This window comes from Lampetra fluviatilis, chromosome 36 (genome assembly GCF_964198595.1).
Source record: "Lampetra fluviatilis chromosome 36, kcLamFluv1.1, whole genome shotgun sequence".
Lineage (NCBI taxonomy): Eukaryota > Metazoa > Chordata > Hyperoartia > Petromyzontiformes > Petromyzontidae > Lampetra > Lampetra fluviatilis.
This window is the reverse complement of record NC_136310.1, coordinates 5,920,874-5,940,278: the sequence shown is the minus strand read 5'-3', so window position 1 is coordinate 5,940,278 and position 19,405 is coordinate 5,920,874. Positions and strand designations below refer to the sequence as shown.

The following is a 19,405-nucleotide window of genomic DNA, read 5'->3' as shown; positions in this document are numbered from 1 at the left end:
ACTTGTGTATGATTGCTGCATATCTTTCAGACCGTACATAGCCGCCCGTGCTAATCGGAGGTAAAAGAGATAGTTAACACATCGCCACCATGGCGCCAAACAGGAATGTGGAGTTTCTAGCACCACCTTAGGGCGACTAACCAAGAAATGACCCACATTTGTGTGAGGTCAGGAGACACAGACCTGTAATTAAGGCAGGTAGTGTTTTGAGACCACGTATTTAGAGGAGGCTCGGTGGCTCAGCAGTCAAAGCATGAAGCTTTTCAGGCAACCTCCTTCATCAGCACGCTCTAACCAGTGTGTGGTAACATAATGACAAACAAATCACATGACCTACAGTGAGCATGTGGGAGGGCCTTCATCCAGCAGTGCATTGACAAAGGGCTTTAAACTACTCTTAATATATCACTGTGTAACAAAAACATTTCTGGGTAGTAAGTGTTGTTTCCTAATTGCTTATGCCTCAAAAGTACAGAAAATGGCTATTATTCCCCACAAACTTTGCTCCTGTGACCTATTTTCAATGACAGTGATATTTTTAAATGTACCTATTTTCAATGAGAAAACGTGGTGTGCATTTTTGACCTTCCTTCACATAAAGTCCTGGTCACAAAAGCAAAGTGTGTGGGGAATAATATACATTTTCTGTACGTTTGAGGCATAAGCAATTAGGAAACAACACTTACTACCCAGGAACAAAAATCGTGTTACATCGTGAATTTAACTCAAAAGAACTTTATTTATGCAAATTATTCCGACTACTTCAAGCCTACAATAAACAGTGTCAAATGTCCAAACACCCCCCAAAAAGTCAACACCACACCTTCTGCTAAAGCTACTGAGCAAATACATTGGCTAACACAGGGCACAAAGAGGGGAAAACCCACGTGAGCAAATCGTGCAAAATTCCCAAGCAAAAAAACCACGAAAAACTGTGTAAGCTCTTAAATACGCATCCGTTACAATGGTGCCGTCAGATCAACATATATCTCGCGAATTTACCTCTTTGAATATGATCATTACAATCATGTCACATGGCCAAAGACAGGGGTCGGCAATCTTTCAAACCAAAAGCCATTTGTTGTTGTCTTTGACCAAAATAGTTCTAGAGCCGCATCACACACAGAGCGACTTGTACACAAACACAGCAGTAGGTATACAGCAAATGGCAAATTCTGACGTAAACGAAATTGGTGATGATAAAACTGCATTTATTAAATTTTTGCACGTTCTGTGGTCACCAGGACATTCCACAGTGGCCCATTCATTGCCATATTTAATCAATTATCGTCACGCTAAATTATGTTGAAGATGTACGTTTGTTAAAGAAAAAAACGTCTGTCCGCAAAGCGGGGCAGTAAAAGAGCCGCAAGGGGGAAGCCAAAGAGCCGCCGCATGCGGTGTGGAGCCGCAGGTCGCCGAACTCGGGTCAAGGATAATAGCGGAGGGGCATTCAAGAAAAGTGAGGATGTCCCCCTCAGGAGAAGGAGTGATGAAATCAGTTTAGGTGCAGGCGCGAGGTGGTTTACCATACCACAGGATTTGTGAGAGATGGCAGAGGCCTTTGACCAGCTGCGGACCGAACATGGCTGATGGTGCTGGTGATTACTGCCAGATGTGGCCGGCCAAATTTCCTATTCAAGTGGAGAAATCAGAGGAAGCCCAGTGGTATGCGGCTGTAAATCACGGCCAGACTGCGAACCACATTGTGAATCAGTTGTGAACCTCGGCTAAATTCGGCGGCGGCATTGGAGACATCATCCATTCCCCATGCCATGTCAGTCGTGGTGGTGTTGGAGACATCATCCATTCAGCCTCCCCTGAGGCTGTGGTCTGGCTTTCAGACCTGGACATGGACTTATGAGTTGCTACACACAAAGCCACATGCAATAATTGATCATTTAGTCGTTAATTTACGGCCCTTTAAAAACTCGCAACTGGATGAAGGCTTCCCCATGCGATGTCAGTCGTGGTGGTCATTTGCAATAATTGATCATTTAGTCGTTAATTTACGGCCCTTTAAAAACTCGCAACTGGATGAAGGCTTCCCCATGCCATGTCAGTCGTGGTGGTCATTTGACCATACTTCACCACGCGGATCAGTGCGGGATGGTTAAGTGGTGAGCCCAGGTCCTGTGAAGCTATCACTTGCCACCGTTTAGCTATGGATGGGTATTGAACGCAGGTCACCAGTTCCATAGCGCAGTGCGCTATGACATCATAAAAACAGTGAGCTAATGCTGTCACAGGACATGTGGACTGGTGACTCACACATTAGATTAAAATAAGGTGAGGATTTCAAATTCTTCCAAAACATCAAATATTTAGGCCGAGTGGATAGGACACGAAGAGGCTTAGTTTCACTGTGTGGAGGAGCTGTATCCGAGGGTATAGGATATGAGGTTTCTATGTATGTATGTATGTTAAACTTCTTTCGCACCGTATGTAGCCAACCGTGCTAATCGGTGACCTAGTTTGACTGCGCGGCGGAGCTGTAGCCGAGGGGAAAGGACGCGAGGCAGATGAGTAACATGTAAAACTCACACGTTCAAAACCCCGGCTCAGATGACTCAGATCTATTTTTTTTAACCCACATCCCCCCACGTACAGCGTCTCTCCACTGTTACAGCTGACGCTGGAACAAACGGAACGGGTGCACAAAATGATTCACCATCACGATTCCCCCCAATATCAATTGTCAACCCTCAAGACTCAGCATCACAACTCGGTTTCCAGACATTCTCGGTTTGCTCGGGCTTGGTTTCACAGTTTTATTTGCTCCGCGACACTAAACGCGACAGTTTATCTTTTGCATACGAATATGCATGATTATCGCACACGCACATGGTTCTACGCATGGGTTTTCACCTGTTTAAAACACTAGGAACTCACAGTGAACTACAGCCAGGCCAACTCTTGGTCAGTAAGGAATCAATCACAGCAGTTTACTTCCCCTCCCTCGAATATCGGTCCATCATTTCCATGGTCACTCTATGGGTCAGGAGGGATAGCCCTACATACAGAACTTAAATTATGACCACCTCTGGGAGCTTGACTCATTACACTCAACCGGTCCTATTCAAACACAACTGCCTGGCCACATCTTACCTACAAACAAGCCACATCTTCTCTCCAACAAGTCACCCTGAACGCGTGCCTGACCTCATGTCAATCTCGGGAGCTAAAGCAGGTTTGAGCCTGGTTAGTACTTAGATGGGGACTGCCTGGGATTGATGGATGTTGTAAGCGTGGGCCAGGAGATGTAAAAACAGAAGCAATAGATATTTTAATCCAGCTACGCAGAGTTTTGAGTGTTATCTCCTGGATATGTGTTGAGCGTTTTCTCCACGTTTCTCTCTGGCTTCCTCAAAGTAAGCTGCAAAATGTAGCATGGGTGGCCAGGTCGATTATTTCAAAGCCCCACTGGTTGTGAGTTTTCTCTGGGTTCACCGGTTCCCTTGCATACTAAGCCAAACACCAAATTGCAGTACCCAACTGATGAAGAATGTATTTATGTTGAACTTATTTCACACCATACGTAGCTAACCATGCTAATCGGAGATGCGGGGGAAGGACAACAGTTCTGAAGAAATTAGTTTTTAATCTACATTTGAGACTCAGCGAGACTTTCCTAGGTAAACAATTGGCATTACTATCTATTTTTAGCCACACAGTGGCCCTCAAAATCTCCCGGAGAAACCCTACCAGGCATACAAGGACGTAGCACTCAAAAGTTCTGCACAGATTAATTTAGGACTCAATAGCTACACTGGCATCTCCTGACCATTTCACAACCAAAACCTACAACACATGGCATCCCAAAAACAGTCTCCGATCAGAGTAATGAAAAGGAGGCTCAACGCCGCTCAAGCATCTGAGAACCGATGAGAGTGGGCGCATTCAGGGTGGGCGATTAGGTCATAGGTTGTGAATCTTTCAACCGTTTTTATTGTTGATGAGTTGACACTAAGGCCACTTCCTTAAGAGTAAATAAGTTGCTATCCTGCACGCATGCAAAGTATGTCTCAATACATCAACTGTATGACAGTTAGGTTTGTTAAAAGTGATAATCTGTAGTCCCTCCCTTCCTCCACCGCCTTGCAGCCTACTATTTGATGACGTAACGATTCAGGGTTGCGATTGTATTCAATCATTTATATTGTCTTTTGTTCCATTTGGACTGGTTTTTTTTATTCTCTCCCGTTCTTTTTTGCTTGTATTGATTTTTGAGGCTTATTATGATGCATGCATCGAACTACTGATGGGGCAAAAAGAAATGTCCAAAAGAGAGAACGAATTTATTTAAAGAGATAACTTATTTCTTTAAAACTGCTTTTTGTATGTTAGTTTGTCCTTCCCCTGCACCTCCAATTAGCACGGTTGGCTAAGTACCGTACAAAAGAAGTTCAACATACATACGTACATGCAAACAATACACCAAGTACCAATAAGACGGACAACACAAATGAGACGCACGCAAACGAGAGGGTCAAATTCACACAACAGAAAATAACAGATCCTCGAATCAAATCGCGGAATCGAGACCATTCACAGAATCACATGAATCATCAGATCCCTAATGGATAACAGGCATCTCCCAGTGCTGAAGCGATACCACTGGGTAAAGCGGTGTTTGGCAACAAAATCGTTAGAATTCGGCACAAACATGTTTGGGAGTTTGTGGGGTGAGCGCAGAAACAGATGGTACCACCCCACATTGTTGCTGTTTCAAATTGAACGCAGAGCTCTTAGAGTGGCGACACCTCACCATGTCTCCCTTGCAACAGTGTGGCATGTTTACCAGAATTAAATCTCGCAGGGTCCCGAATTGAGCTTTCGCTTAATTGATCATTGAAAGGAGTCATTTGCGGTATTTAGGATTTACAAGTTTAGACGTTATAATGTAATATAATACTTTCGAGGGCTGCACACAAAAGCAAATTTGTTCATTTAAATCGTGAACTGTCCACTGTACAAACTGTGCGAGCTGTCAAGGTTGGTTTAAGGTTGTTTTTGTATAACATTTGAAAGTAAAGTGACGGGAGAGAAACTGACCCTGCTACGCGTACGCGTCTGTTCTATCGGTGGTGTGGCAGGTATGCAGCCGATTCAGGAAGTCTGCCCTTCAACATCCTTATGAATGTTTACAAACTCCGATCTATTTGTAAACATCACAAGCCACTCACACCAACTTCTGCGCAACACATTGCACCCAGCAGACCCTCCTGTCAATGTCAGTCAATTCGACACCACACGCTGCATCATTACACAGCGCTGGTGTCCCACTGCTCTCTGGCATCATCAAAATAACCTAGTGCTTTGCATAGCTGTGATGTCACTTTACACAGGAGGTGCTACCACGACTACAGTGTTCTGTCACACTCTTACAATTATCTATGACAGGTTAACCTAAAGCAACTCTTACATCATGCAAACCGTGGCCTCCATGGGCTTAAGCAAACATTTATTTGTGAAGTTACATGGACGCAAACGCCACCTTACTTAAGGTGGCCTTGTAATCACCAGCTCACACTTTATCTGATTAGCACTGCCAGCATAAGGCTAGCACCACACTCGAGTACATATCTAAGTTCCCTATACAATATAGATTTATATACAGACACACTTAAGCGGTTGTGCTTTCGCTACGTTGTCCCCACCTGAAGAAGGACGCTTGTGTTGCGCACGAAACGTCGTGATTTAATTTAGTTGTTTTCATTTATTTAATTTTTTGACCTACGTGACTTTACCCAAAAAAAATAAAGAGTATTATATAGCCTCCACATGCGACAACACGTGTCAAGACACCGTGTGGAAATAGTGGACATTTTTTATTTTGTACAGAGAAAGAGGCAGTCAATCATAGGCAGAGGAAAAGTAGAAGATCTTGAGCCTGGACTTGAACACTGGGCATGGAGTCGACAGCACCGACGAATGGAGAAAGAGGGAGTTACAGACACACACACAACCATTCCCTAGAATGGTGGTGTGTATGTGTGTGCAATTAGCGCGCTGCGCTACGAACCTGGCAACCCGGGTTCGATTCCTGCTCACGGCCAACACCAGTGACGATTATCCGAACCGGTCCTGGGCCTCTCCTAAGTCGACTCAGACTCAAAAGAGTACCTGGTGCGGTGTGTAAACGTCGTCACTGAGGAGACAAAGGCGGCCGGGCGTGGTGTTGGCCACCCACCCCCTCGCATGCTGTGCCGGCCTTCATAGGTGCTCGTGAATAGCACTTGCCCCAACAGTCTGTTAAGGCTACACGGGGGATCTTTGTCTTTTTTTGCACAGCCGTCGAAGCCGAGACAACGAAAGATAAGCATTGCCTAATGTTTGTGTGTGGAAGAGCATTCTGCGGATTTACTTGAAAGATTCAAATTGGCTCACACCGACCTTACTTTCATCAGAGATAAAACAGAGTCAATATGAGTAGGGAAATTTCGATTTAAAGCTTTCGTGACTGCAGGGATTCATCTTCTTGGTTCTTTCGGTAAAGTCACGTAGAAGGAAAATAATAAAATAATAAAAATTAAACATAATAAAATAATTCTCACGACGTTTCGGCTACAACGCCCAGCAGCCGTCTTCAGGTGGAGAACAGATCTGTCGAGAAGGCTTTACCGAAAGAACCAAGAAGATGAGTAGGGAAGCTAAGGAAATAAGGCCATGCACATTAACACCATAAATCCTTTATAATCCTATAGAAACCTTATTCTTGTTCTATAAGCCTCTGGAGTTAACATTCAACTGCAGGAATCCTCGATGCTTGGTCTTTGAGCCCTTTGAATACTATGGGAGATAAGGAGGCATCACGTCTATTACCACTATTGATTCTGAGGTCATGAAGGAAGCATCTAATTAAGTGTGTCAGAATCAGTGCCGAATAAATGAATTGATTTTTTTTTATCACAGTCGACTACTCAGCAGACCAAGTTAAATTCCCGGCCATGGCTAACATCAGCGGCAAGTGACATCTGAACCATTCCTGACCCCACCGCATCTTCACCGGCCCAAACTGACCGGTGTGGTGAAGTTGAGTCACAAAGCCACCATGACCAACGCTGCATGGGGGAGGCCTTCAAATCGAGCAGCAGATTGACAAAGAACTGTTCATTCTTTGAAAATACATTTTAAAAAATTGTTCTGTTGCTTATTGACAAAACTGTCAAAAGCCAAGTTGTGTCAAAGCAGAACACTTGCACGACAAAACATTCAAAGGTCGCGCATTCTCCTCCATTGCCCCCCCCCCACCCACCATGGTTTGTAACTCCTGTTCCCCCAGCCTCCTGTGCTGTCAACTCCCTACCGTAGTTCAAACCCAGGCTCAAGGACTTCCCGTTGACCTCTGCATATGACTGCCTCTCTCTCTCTCTCGCTCACTATGAAAAAAATATGGACACCATTTCTGTGCAGCATCTCGAGATGCAGTCGCATTTAGACGTTACATAAATCAACATTGTATTGTGTCGTATCGCAGCCCTGCCCACTCACGGCGCACTTCAACATACGGTCACGGGATATTAGCCCGCACTACAGAGTGAAATGGAGCATTTCATATCGCAATAAGAGGCTTTTCTCACAGCCCAATAATGTCCACAACCACAAAGTCATATGCAAATGATCCCAATCAGGTACGATTCCACCAGGAGGCAACTCGCGTAGTAACACAACAGCGGGGATTTATTGCCACCGAGCAGCACTCGTGGTGCCCATTGGCTTCACCTGACGCTGTGTTTCAGTCGCAAGAAAAGTTGACTCGGATGGCTAGGACACTTGATGAGAAGAGATGGAAACCACAACAACAGAAGGAAGGTCACGGACATCGAAGTACCAGGGTGGAGACCGACAAGACAGGCCCAGAGGGAGAGGCGATTCAAAGTAGTGAACCAGGATATTAAGGACTGCTGAGTGGATGTGAAGATGACCCAGGACAGGAATGAGTGGAGAATGAGGAGGAAGGCCGACCTTATAAAAGTGAGACAACGTCAGGAGTTTTCCAGTTATAATTTACTAATTTAAATGTTCCCTGCTCTATCAATAATATATCAGGCAATACTACAGCGAAGACCCGTTAGAAGCATAAAACGCCGTGTACGGTTCCCATTTAATTACCACAAAATTAAAGTAAGTTCAGAAAAATCACGCACATGCATGCTTTATATAAAGCTTCCCAACATGGGTTTGTACAAAAAAGTATTTAACTGGCATTCTGGAAGCCAACCGGTAGCTCTCAGGGCAAAATGCGATTGTATATTTGCAAACAGTCTTTTTTTTCTCTTGGATGTGTCTGCTACTTTTGGGAAAACCTTTTGATACATTTGGCTGGTTTTCTGTCAGGTAGGTCCCTAATGGCAAAACAGCTTTACACAACAAGTGAATTCGTATCGGAACATCTTTATGAGAGTTATCGTGACTTATGGCTGAAAATCAGGCAAAAACAAAAACAAACAAGAACATCGTGGGTTTCTGTCATAATGCATAACAGACTGACCTATATCCATTTGTAACAAACCCATCTCATGCAGTGTGCTCTAGTTGTGGCATAGGAGAATGGCGTGTGTGTGTCTTTGTATGTTTGTGGGGAGCGAGAGTGTAGCGGTTAGCGCGCTGCACTACAAACCCAGTACCCGAGTTCGATTCCCGCTCACTACCAAAAACAGTGGTGAATTTTTGAACCGGTCCGAGGACTCCCCTAGGTCGACTCAGCCTCAAATGAGTACCTGGTGTGGTGTGTAAACATCACCACTAGGAAAATTAAGGCGCCTGGGAGTGGTGCCGGTCACCCACCCCCTTGTGTGCCGTGCCAGCCCTCATAGGTGCTCGCTAACAGCATTTGCCCTAATGTTCTGTTAAGGCGATATGGGAGATCTTTGTCTTGTTTGTCTTATATGTGTGTGTGTGTTTGGAGCTGTCCAGGACACTCACATAATGGCAGTGGGGTTTTTCATCATGCACGCCTTGGGGCCAAAGCGTGTGGCAGGGCAGGGTCCGTGCAGCGAACGAGAGCGCCTGAAGGAAGAACAAACACAAGCTCTTTCAAATTCAAGCAGACTTAATTTTACAAGGCCCGCGACTCCACTCTACACGGCCCGAGACTTCACTTCGCGTGAAGCCTAACGTTTCAAAACAGCACGCAAAATGACAATTATCGGTCACTGCAAGCATCTTAGCTGCACTAATCGGGTACCAGAGAGGCATATTTTTGTCCTGGAAACAACATTGTTTTTCTGTCAGGACATTCAGTCCCCTGTAAATGTCAGCTTTAAATAATTATATTACTTTTACTATTTGCTTCTCAGGAAGGTTCCCCACCTTTGCCGTAAAGCAACGATGATTACTTTCGCGTGAGCTATGTAAAGAACGCTTACCATTTATTGTGCAACTCAGTGGAATTCCTGTTGCCTATGGCATTATAGGCAGGGGTGAGGGGGACTTGCTGCATCTTACACTGTGAAACAAATGTTTATTTATTTACTTAAAACTTTCGTGACTGCAGGAATTCATATTCTTTGGTTCTTTCGGTAAAGTCACGAAGATAGAAAAATTATCATAAAAAATAAAGTGAATAAAAATAATCATAAACTAAAAAACACTAATGTAGACTGTATTTTTATATTTTTATTACCGAAAGAACCAGGCTACAGTCTACATTATAGATTGCCAGTACACTCACCGAGGTTAACCATTGCTACAGTCTAACATTATAGACTGCCAGTACACTCACCCAGCTTAACCATTGCTATAGTCTACATTTTAAACTGCCAGTACACTCACCAAATTTAATAACCAGGCTACAGTCTACATTTTCGACTGCCAGTACACTCACTCCGATTAAGAACCAAGCTACAGTCTACATTAGTGTTTTTATTATTATTTTAATTTATTTTTTATTCACTTTTTAAATTATTATTTTTCTACGTGCCATTACCGAAAGAAGAAAATAATTTTTTTTTTTTTTGCTCCTGGGTACTAAGTGTTATTTCCTAATTGCGTATGCCTCAAAAGTACAGAAAATGGCAATTATTCCCCACAAACTTTGCTTTTGTGACAAGGACAGTGATATTTTGAAATGTACCTATTTTCAATGAGAAAACGGGCGAATGTGTGTTTTCGTTCACGTAAAGTCAGAAAAAAACATATGAATCAATATTAACATGTATTTATACTAAAGTAATACAAAAATGACTACAAAAGATTTAGACACCAAGGCGCACTACCACAGGTGGGACTGGCCACAGCGGACTGAGTTCTCTGTGGGGAGGAACAACGTCAAGTGGGAGCCACTGGTGGACCCCCGGAAGATGCTGATGCCACCACTGCACCTCAAATTGGGCCTTATGAAACAATTTGTCAGAGCTGTTGATAAGGAGTCGGCAGCCTTCAAGTACCTTCAAGACTTCTTCCCTAAGCTGTCTGAGGCAAAGGTCAAAGCCGGTGTCTTCGTCGGACCACAGATAAAGAAGATCCTGGAGTGCAATGAATTCCCCAAGTAGCTCACTAGTAAAGAGAAAGAGGCTTGCAACAGCTTTGTCGCAGTGGTTCGTGGCTTTCTGGGCAATCACATGGTCGGAAACTATGTGGAGCTGGTTGAGACTCTGGTGAAAAACTATGGCATAATGGGCTGTAGGATGTTCCTCAAAGTCCGTATCCTTGATGCTCAACTTGATAAATTCAAGAACATGGGAGCGTACTCGGAGGAGCAAGGCGAGCGCTTCCACCAGAATATACTGGACTTTGAACGCCGCTACCAAGGACAGTATAACGAGAACATGATGGGAGACTACATTTGGGGGCTGATTCATGAAAGTGATTTACATTATAATTGTAAATCTCGAAAAACTACTCACTTCTAAATCTTTTGTAGTAATTTTTGTATTACTTTAGTATAAATACATGTTGATTTTGATTCATATATTGTTTCTTTCTGACTTTATCTGAACGAAAATACACAAATTTGCCCGTTTTCTCATTAAAAATAGGTAAATTTCTAAATATCACTGTCCTGGTTCCAAAAGCAAAGTTTGTGATGAATAATAGACATTTTCTATACCTTTTAGGCATAAGCAATTACGAAATAACACTTACTACCCAGGAACATAAATTGTGTTACGTACCGTTATTATCCTTAGTTACCCATGGAAGTTAATCCTCTCCTGATATTCGTGCTACTGCGCTTGGATAGGATAATCAGACCAATATGTTTTGCTGTAGAATCACACTCATACGAAAATTGCATTACTGCGGGAAAGCTAACAGGTCAAACACCACGGTGTTAACGTGCACCTACTTGCAAATCCTAAAAATATTCATCAAATAAAAGCAAAACTTTTTAATAGACAGTGCCAATCGTTGCCACGACAGATGTGATAACTATGCGCTACTGAATGTGCAGGACAATTACCGGGACCATTTTTGTCACAACCACATCGAGAATAGACTGCTGTTGTCATGCCATCCAGCAAAGCACACGGGAAAACAACAGCGCATGGGGCGGCACAGCGAATACCACTTCATCTGATATTTAAATACAGTATTTGCCAGCCTGTCAGCAGAGCAGCAAGTTTGCTTTGTGCACTCTTGTCGCATGATTCAATCCTCCCTTTTGTTATTGTGAACGGTAGCATCTCTAGCGGCTGCAGGGGTGACGTTGAATCAATTACAGACATGTACAAAACATTATTTTGCACGTTATTTTCCATGCACTTATCGTGAGATTAAGAATAACGTGACGGAATATTCTAAGGTATTTATCAGGGAAGCATGGAAATCTATTTTATGCATGCCCCTACCATCTAGCGAAGAGAAGAAGCAAGTATAATGGAGAGAAACAAATATACAATAATAAACACAATGGGAGTACGTATGAAATGCACAATGGACGAATAGGAGGGTCGCTTTGAATACACACTTTACTGGAAGTCTGTTTAGAATTTTATAATTAACAGACTCGAAGTCTGCTTCTGACATAATGACATTTTACGTTCAATGGCCTAGGAGTCTTGTTCGGCAAAACGATTCTCTTTGGACAATGCGAGGTGTCACTAAAGACGAGGCGTCGCTTCACCAATTTGTGAATGGGGAGGGTGGCTTACCTGGACACACTGCCACAAACACATCCAATAGATGGGGTAGGAGCAAAGGGAAAAAAATAAAAATATATTACAAATAGTAAGCACACAAATGCATTCAAATCACCCATTTTTATACACCTGAAACGAACACCCAATTGCACAATCAAGCACAGCTATGCTACAATAAAAAAAACCTTTAATAAGGGAATAAATGGTGGGAGCGGTCATGCAATGATGAGCACGCTGAACTTTGAACGAGGAAAACCCGAGTTAGATTCCTGGTCACGGCTAACATCAGCGGCAAGGGAGACTTGAAGCAGTCCTGGGCCTCAGCTTCTTCAGCAAGCCGCACCGACAAAGCGTTGTGAAGTAGAGTATGGTCACACAACTCTCACAAACAACACTGCCACGTGGCCAGGCCTTCACCAAGCAGTGGACTGACAAAGATCTCAAAATGACTGTTGTTCAATTTAACACGTAGGCTTTCGCGACCAATATTATTCATAATATAGGTTTTTGGGTCAGATCGCGTTATTTATAAATGTGTCGTAACCCTCCACCACGCGACACGGCCAAACAGTAAAAATGGGTCACGTTTTCAAAGGACAAATTAATTGACTTCTTTAGCCCACCGGTGTGCTGAAGACAGAATCAACAGCATTTTAAAATTTGAGTAGTACGACGTTTCGCTGATAATTACAATCAGCTTCATTCTTGCCCTGACACAACAATGGGAATTAGCTGACGCACCCAGAAGCTCTGATCGTAGCAGCCAGCTAAAACTCGTCGGCTAAAATTATTTTTAAAACTTATTTTACCAGGTAAGGCCCACTGAGCTACAAAGCTCTTTCCAGAGGCGACCTGGCCACAAATGATGAGCTCAATGAAGTGGCTTATCACGTGGAAATGTATTACAGCCAAATACTCTAAATGCGGAAGGAAAAAGCAAAGTACCTGGAGAAAAATCTACGTGCCCACGGGGAGAGAGAGACACGCAAACTCCAAATATACAGGCGTCAGGGTTGGGATTGAACCCACGACATCCTGTATACCAGGCGAGGTAGTTAACAACTCGCCACCGTGGGGAGATGGGGACGATACAGAGGCCATAAAGTTGAACAAAAGTCTAATAACGATAATCCTACACTCCTCCCTCACGAATAAAAATATGCATAGCACTCAGGTTAAGTAGTGGCAAAGAGGTTAGCGCACTGTCCTATGTCCCCAGCGACCTGGGCACATAGCACAATTCCCAACTATCACCGACATGGGTCATGAGTGTCATCTAAAGTGGTCATGGGAAGCTCCCTGCCACTTAAAAAACCTGCATTGACCGGAGCATGACAAATAATCATCAAACGACGCCCACAACTGGTTTGGCTCAGGGAGGCCTTCACCAGCCAGTAGATTTACAAAGAGCTGTAAACTACAAGTATTGTTCTCACGGCCATATTTGCGAAGTCAGTTTGAACAGGTTACAAATTACTGGCTCAATTGAGAGGTATCCTGAGAAATGGTAAATCCCACAATAGTTCAAAGCTCATTGCTGACACAGCAGGGTTTTGTTCAGTAGGCAAATTAAGTGGACAAGTTATTGTGCGGCCATCTGTGTGAAGAGGAAACAATAAAAAAAGGTGGAGTGTAACGTGTTTCAACGAATCTAGCATGTTATCTTAAAAAATGTGTGTGTGGGTTAGCCAGAATTTTTCTTTTTCAGGACACACCCCGATTCCCAAATGTGAATCCATCTGACTCCCTACGGAACAAGATGTGCGCATCCTGCGTGGGTAAGTGGATTATATCACCTAAGCCATCCAACATGAGCTCCCAATCCCCGTGCAACCAGGGGAGACGGTGCCTCCGAGTCGCGCTCCACTCTCCTAAAAAATGTAACCTGCTCGCAATTACGCCTCTAAACAGTATACTGGGTATCCAGTCCGCTCGTTTTTTAATCCGAATAAGTGCCGTTTATTTTGAAAAAATGAAGTTTGGATATTGATAGGACAAATTAAAAAAAATATTTGTTCTTAAAATAAATGATTCTACTCATGAACCGTAAAAAACAAACTTCTACATCCTTTCATATTTTGTTGATTAAATGCATTTCATACACGGCGAATACGTTTCATGATTAAATAAGCTACAGGTGACAAATTCCTTCCGGTAACAAGTTATAATCGGCATGTTACCGTGAAATAAGCTAAACGTGACAAGACTCCATACAATCCAAACGCATACGTCACAAAACACAACACAGGAAGTGGCTGTTGAAGAGGGGGAACTTTTTTTTTAAATGGTGCATTGCTCAATATTTATAAATAAAAAGAAAGCAATTTGAATAAGATTTTTTATCCTTCCTCTTTGGAAAAACCCAGCTATATAGCTCCGGGGATCAGACAAAAAGGACTGCCCACAACATGATGGCTATCATATACTGTAGAATGGTATATAACATTACCTACTTAGAACGCGAGTTATCACTCACTCTGGAAGATAATTACTCAAAGGCCGGTACAAACGATTTCCCACACTCAGTGGTCCTCTATATATTCAGATGCTTTTGTAGTGACATCGCGGGATGTCACTGTGTAATACTGGCCCTAGAGGGGCTCGGTGGGCACTGATTGACAGCGCTGGATGGCACCACGCTCTGCGTGCAGTGCAGGCCCCTACAGGATAGGGTGTGGGAGTATCGGCCATAGAAACGGGGTTACTAAAGGCCATGGCACTCCGCTTGACCCGAGAGGACACGTGACCGGTTAAGTCTACAAAGGGGCTAGGGGTGGTCACGTGGTCGGGGGCCAGATCCTGCTCGAGGATTCTGGAAGGTGGTCGTGGCTAAGGGCGGAGCCAGCCACACCGCAGACGATATAAGCCGGGTCCCCCAGAGGGATCGGCGCTGTTGTTCATCTTGAAGAAACCTTCGTCTACGTCCTACGTTTTACCGAGTCTCCAACACGTGGACCTGGACCCGAGCTGTGGTCTGGTCCGTTGTAGCTAGTGACGTTGTAATTAGTGTAGTTAGCCTGGTGGTCACCACCACAGGTTGTTATTTTGTTAAGGGGCAGTTACCCCATGTGTTGGTGTTAAATAAATGTGTTGCCTCCAAGAGTACATCTACGACCCAGATGAACCTACTACACTTTCACCCAATGAATGAGTTTTTATACAGGTGGGAAGAAAATGGAGCACTTGGAGAAAACCAATGCATGTGAAAGACAATACAGATGGAGATTAGTCCACACTTGCTGTACTGTCATCTCCTAGCAAACAAGGGTATAACACCTCGACACCTACGGGAAGGACGTTTCCCAACATTTGCCTGATCTACCTCCACAGTGCTGGATGATAGGGGTGCACCACCACCCGGGGATGTTTGACCATACTTCACCACGTTGGTCAGCGCGGGTCAGTGAAGATGGTCACCCAGGTTCAGTTTGGCTATCACTCACCCCCAATGTTAGCCGTGACCAGGAATCGAACTCAGGTCACTGGGTTCATGGCGCAGTAAGCCAAAAAACCCAAGGACCCACCATACTTTATGCTGGCTTAAACGATCTAATCTTGAATTAGCTGCACTTCTACGTCAAATTCTACACATTCTTGCAACAATGTGAGTTGGGGGGAGGGGTATCAACCAACCACATGGTTGGAAAGTAAACAGGACGATTACAAATAAGTTATCTGTGTCACAGAGTACCTAAGACTGCAAAATAACAATCACAAGAACAAACATAGATCCACAGATTAGTCACACAGACTGTTGTGGCAAGGCCTCAAAGCAACGACAAACACTGTACACACACACAAGCAACACAAATATGCAGATATACATACAGATACACACACACATATGTCAACCTAATACGGTTTGCACCGTATTCTTGTACAAATAAATGTAGTTTTTAGGTCCATATGGCTTATAGCCGTTTCAATACGGACATTTACTTTGTTTATTTGTTTGTGCTTCTCCCTTGTGATGGGACTTTGTAAGATGAACGTTGAGATTGATAAGGGGCACGGGGTGACCAATAAGGTCTGAATTGGTCTGTAATAAGGTAGGCAGCACTGATAAGGGGTTGACAGGTATAGGTAATGTATAGGTAATGTTCTAATATGACACGGGCATTCACGCAACCCGGAAAATAAATATCCACAGATACCAATAAATAGGTAGACGCGTGTGTAGATTCAACACGCGGCTCTGTCTGACCGCTCAGCAGACACACAGATACAGTGATGCACATATACAGACACACAAACACAGATCCCCTATAAAGTCTTTAGAGACTTGGGGCAAGTGCTGTTAGCGAGCACCTATGAAGGCCGGCGTGGCACACGAGGGGGTGGGTGGCCAACACCACGCCCGGCCGCCTTTGTCTCCCCAGTGGCGATGTTTACTACAAACCGCACCTGGTACTCATTTGAGACTGAGTCGACCTAGGGAAGGCCAAGGATCGGTTAAAATAATCGTCAGCGTGAGCTGGAATTGAACTCTGTTCGTCGGGATCGTAGCGCAGCGCACTAAACACAGTCACACAAACACAGGGAATACAAAGACAGACACAAAGATGCAGATAGACAAGCACCCAGGCACAAGGACTCACGTAAACAAACACTCACAAACACAACAACTAAGAAGCCGTCATCACATTGCAGTGCCGTGCCAGGCTAGGTGCACTTTGAGGCGATGTGGCGTGTCAAAGGCTCGCTGCTGCTGTCAGGTCAAGGGACAGGGCCCAGGTGTTATGGGTTGACTGAGATGACTGGCAGACACAAGAACACACTCACACACAGACATAAACATACAGATATATACACACACACAGGCGTATATTCGCCACGCCTCCGGAAAGTGGCTGGTGCCACACAGACACAAAGAGACACAAATACGTAGACATACAGATACGGACACACAGACACGTGTGTACAGTATTAACAACGCCGCAGGGATGTGTATGGTGCCTAGCAGACAAGACGCCCAGAGAGACAGACACACAGACACTCAGAGACAGACACACACAGACACACTCAGAGACACTCAGAGGGACAGACACACTGAGACAGACACACAGACACACTCAGACACACAGACACGTGCGTGTGCTCACCACGCCGCGGAGATGTGTCTGATGCCACGCAGACACTCAGAGATAGACACAGACAGACACTCAGACACACTGAGACACTCAGAGACAGACACACACGGAGACACACACAGACACACACAGACACGCGCACTCACCACGCTGCAGAGATGTGCCTGGACGCCACGCAGACACTCATACACACACACGGAGACACTCATACACAATGAGACACACACACACTCATACACACTGAGACACACACACACACGGAGACACACACACACACTGAGACACTCATACACACTGAGACACACACACACACTGAGACAGACACACACACACACTGAGACAGACACACACTGAGACACACGTGTGTGCGTGTGCTCACCACGCCGCGGGGATGTGCCTGGACGCCACGCAGACACACTGAGATAGACACACACACTGAGACAGACAGACACACACTGAGACACACAGAGACACGTGTGTGTGTGTTGTGTGTGCTCACCACGCTGCGGGTACGTGTCTGTACGCGGCTGGACTGGGCGTCCCGGCCTCGCACTGCGACTCGGCGCGTTCCCTCAGGCCGCGCCGCGCCTCGCCCGCTCGCCTCGCCGAGCCCTCGCCGCCGTCTCTCTCTGCCATCTGTTGGGGGGGGGGGGTGGCGATGATGTTTCTGAGGGAAAACCGGTGTCAGCGCGACTTGTGTGTGTGTGACAAGAGGAGACGCTGCGAGTTTTGTTGTCGTCGTGAGGCGGAGTGACGACGCAGGGCGCAGTTCGCGCGCGAATGGCACCAATGCTGCTGCTGCTGCCGCTGCTGCTGCTATAGTACGGGGACTGTGACCCCTGCCGCGTACCCACGGCCACTGCGGGGAAGAGAGCCGGTCCAGATGGCCACAGCAAGCAGCCTCATGTGTTTATAAATAATATTTAAAAAAACAAATGTAAACCACGCTTCAATGAAATGTAGCGAGTGAGTAATGGCGGAACTCCACGACTCCAGGAAGTGGCCCCGCAGGTCGTCGCGAAGTAAGGGGCCGCGGTGAACTACGGCCAACGTCAGTTGAGCGTGGACAATTAGAGCCAAGCCGAAACATGACATGTAAAAATGATGGTTTAAAAATATTTATTTTAATTTTTTATGATAGAATATGGTATTGTCATCAGTATGACATAAGTATACCAGGTTTGCAGTCGATAACGCATTGGGAAGTGGGTTAAAATTGAGTTGCAAGATTTGAGGATACGACAACAACAGACAGAGTGAGTTAATAGAAAGCGTGTAAAAAGATCGTTTAAAGATATATTTTAAAAAAATTATGATAGAATATGGTATTGTCATCAGCATGACATAAGTATACCAAGTTTGCAGTCGATAACACATTGGGAAGTGGGTTAAAATTGAGTTGCAAGATTTGAGGATATGACAACAACAACAGACAGAGTGAGTTCATAGAAAGCGTGTAAGAAGATTGTTTAAAAATATATTTTTTTATGATAGAATATAGTATTGTCATCAGTATGACATAAGTATTCCAAGTTTGCAGTCGATAACACATTGAGAAGTGGGTTAAAATTGAGTTACAAGATTTGAGGATACGACAACGTCAGCACCAATAAAAGCGTGTAAAAAACAATTGGGATTTTCAAGAATAATTTAGGGGAAAGGATGAAAGTGTAATCTGAGTTTCAGATAATGTATATACTGTACTGTGTGTGGAAATGATTTATTACGCGCTTCATGCAAGCGAGAGTGGCATCACCCTCGTCAATTGAACAAGACTGCACTTGTTCACAAACACTAAGAGGAGGCAGTGACGGTATCACAGTGCCTGTGCCAGGCTAGGTGCACTTTGAGGCCATGTGCCCGACCGCGTACCCACGGCCACTGCGGGGAAGTGTGACGGTTCGGACAGTAGCCCTAGGACGGGATACATTTAAACAATTGGGCATTTAGGATCTAGATTTGAAGCTTTCGTGACTGCAAGGATTCATATTCTTAGGTTTTTTCGGTAAAGTCACGTAGGTAAAGAATTAAAATTAATAAAAGTAAAATAAAATAAAAGTAAAATAAAAATCACGACGTTTCGGAGGCAACACAAGCTTCCGTCTTCAGGTGGAACCGTCACAGCACGATAGCTGTATCAAGTGAGAGAAATTCCAAGAAAACAGTCCTTGTATATAACCAGTATATTCTTAGGTTTTTTCGGTAAAGTCACCTACGTGACTTTACCGAAAA

At 44.4% G+C, this 19,405-nt stretch overlaps 1 protein-coding gene across 1 annotated transcript in view; it reads right to left on the bottom strand.

The window, feature by feature from the left end:
* Positions 1-18,182, bottom strand: part of NADK (NAD kinase) — a 42,199-nt gene extending 24,017 nt beyond the window's left edge. The window contains exons 1-3 of the mRNA XM_078873263.1: positions 18,024-18,182; positions 17,673-17,809; positions 8,929-9,012 (exon numbers count right to left, since the gene is read on the bottom strand). Coding sequence (XP_078729389.1) covers positions 8,929-9,012; positions 17,673-17,809 — 221 coding nt within the window. The 5' untranslated portion in view covers positions 18,024-18,182. The remainder of the gene's footprint in view (positions 1-8,928; positions 9,013-17,672; positions 17,810-18,023) is intronic.
* Positions 18,183-19,405: the final 1,223 nt, after the last annotated feature.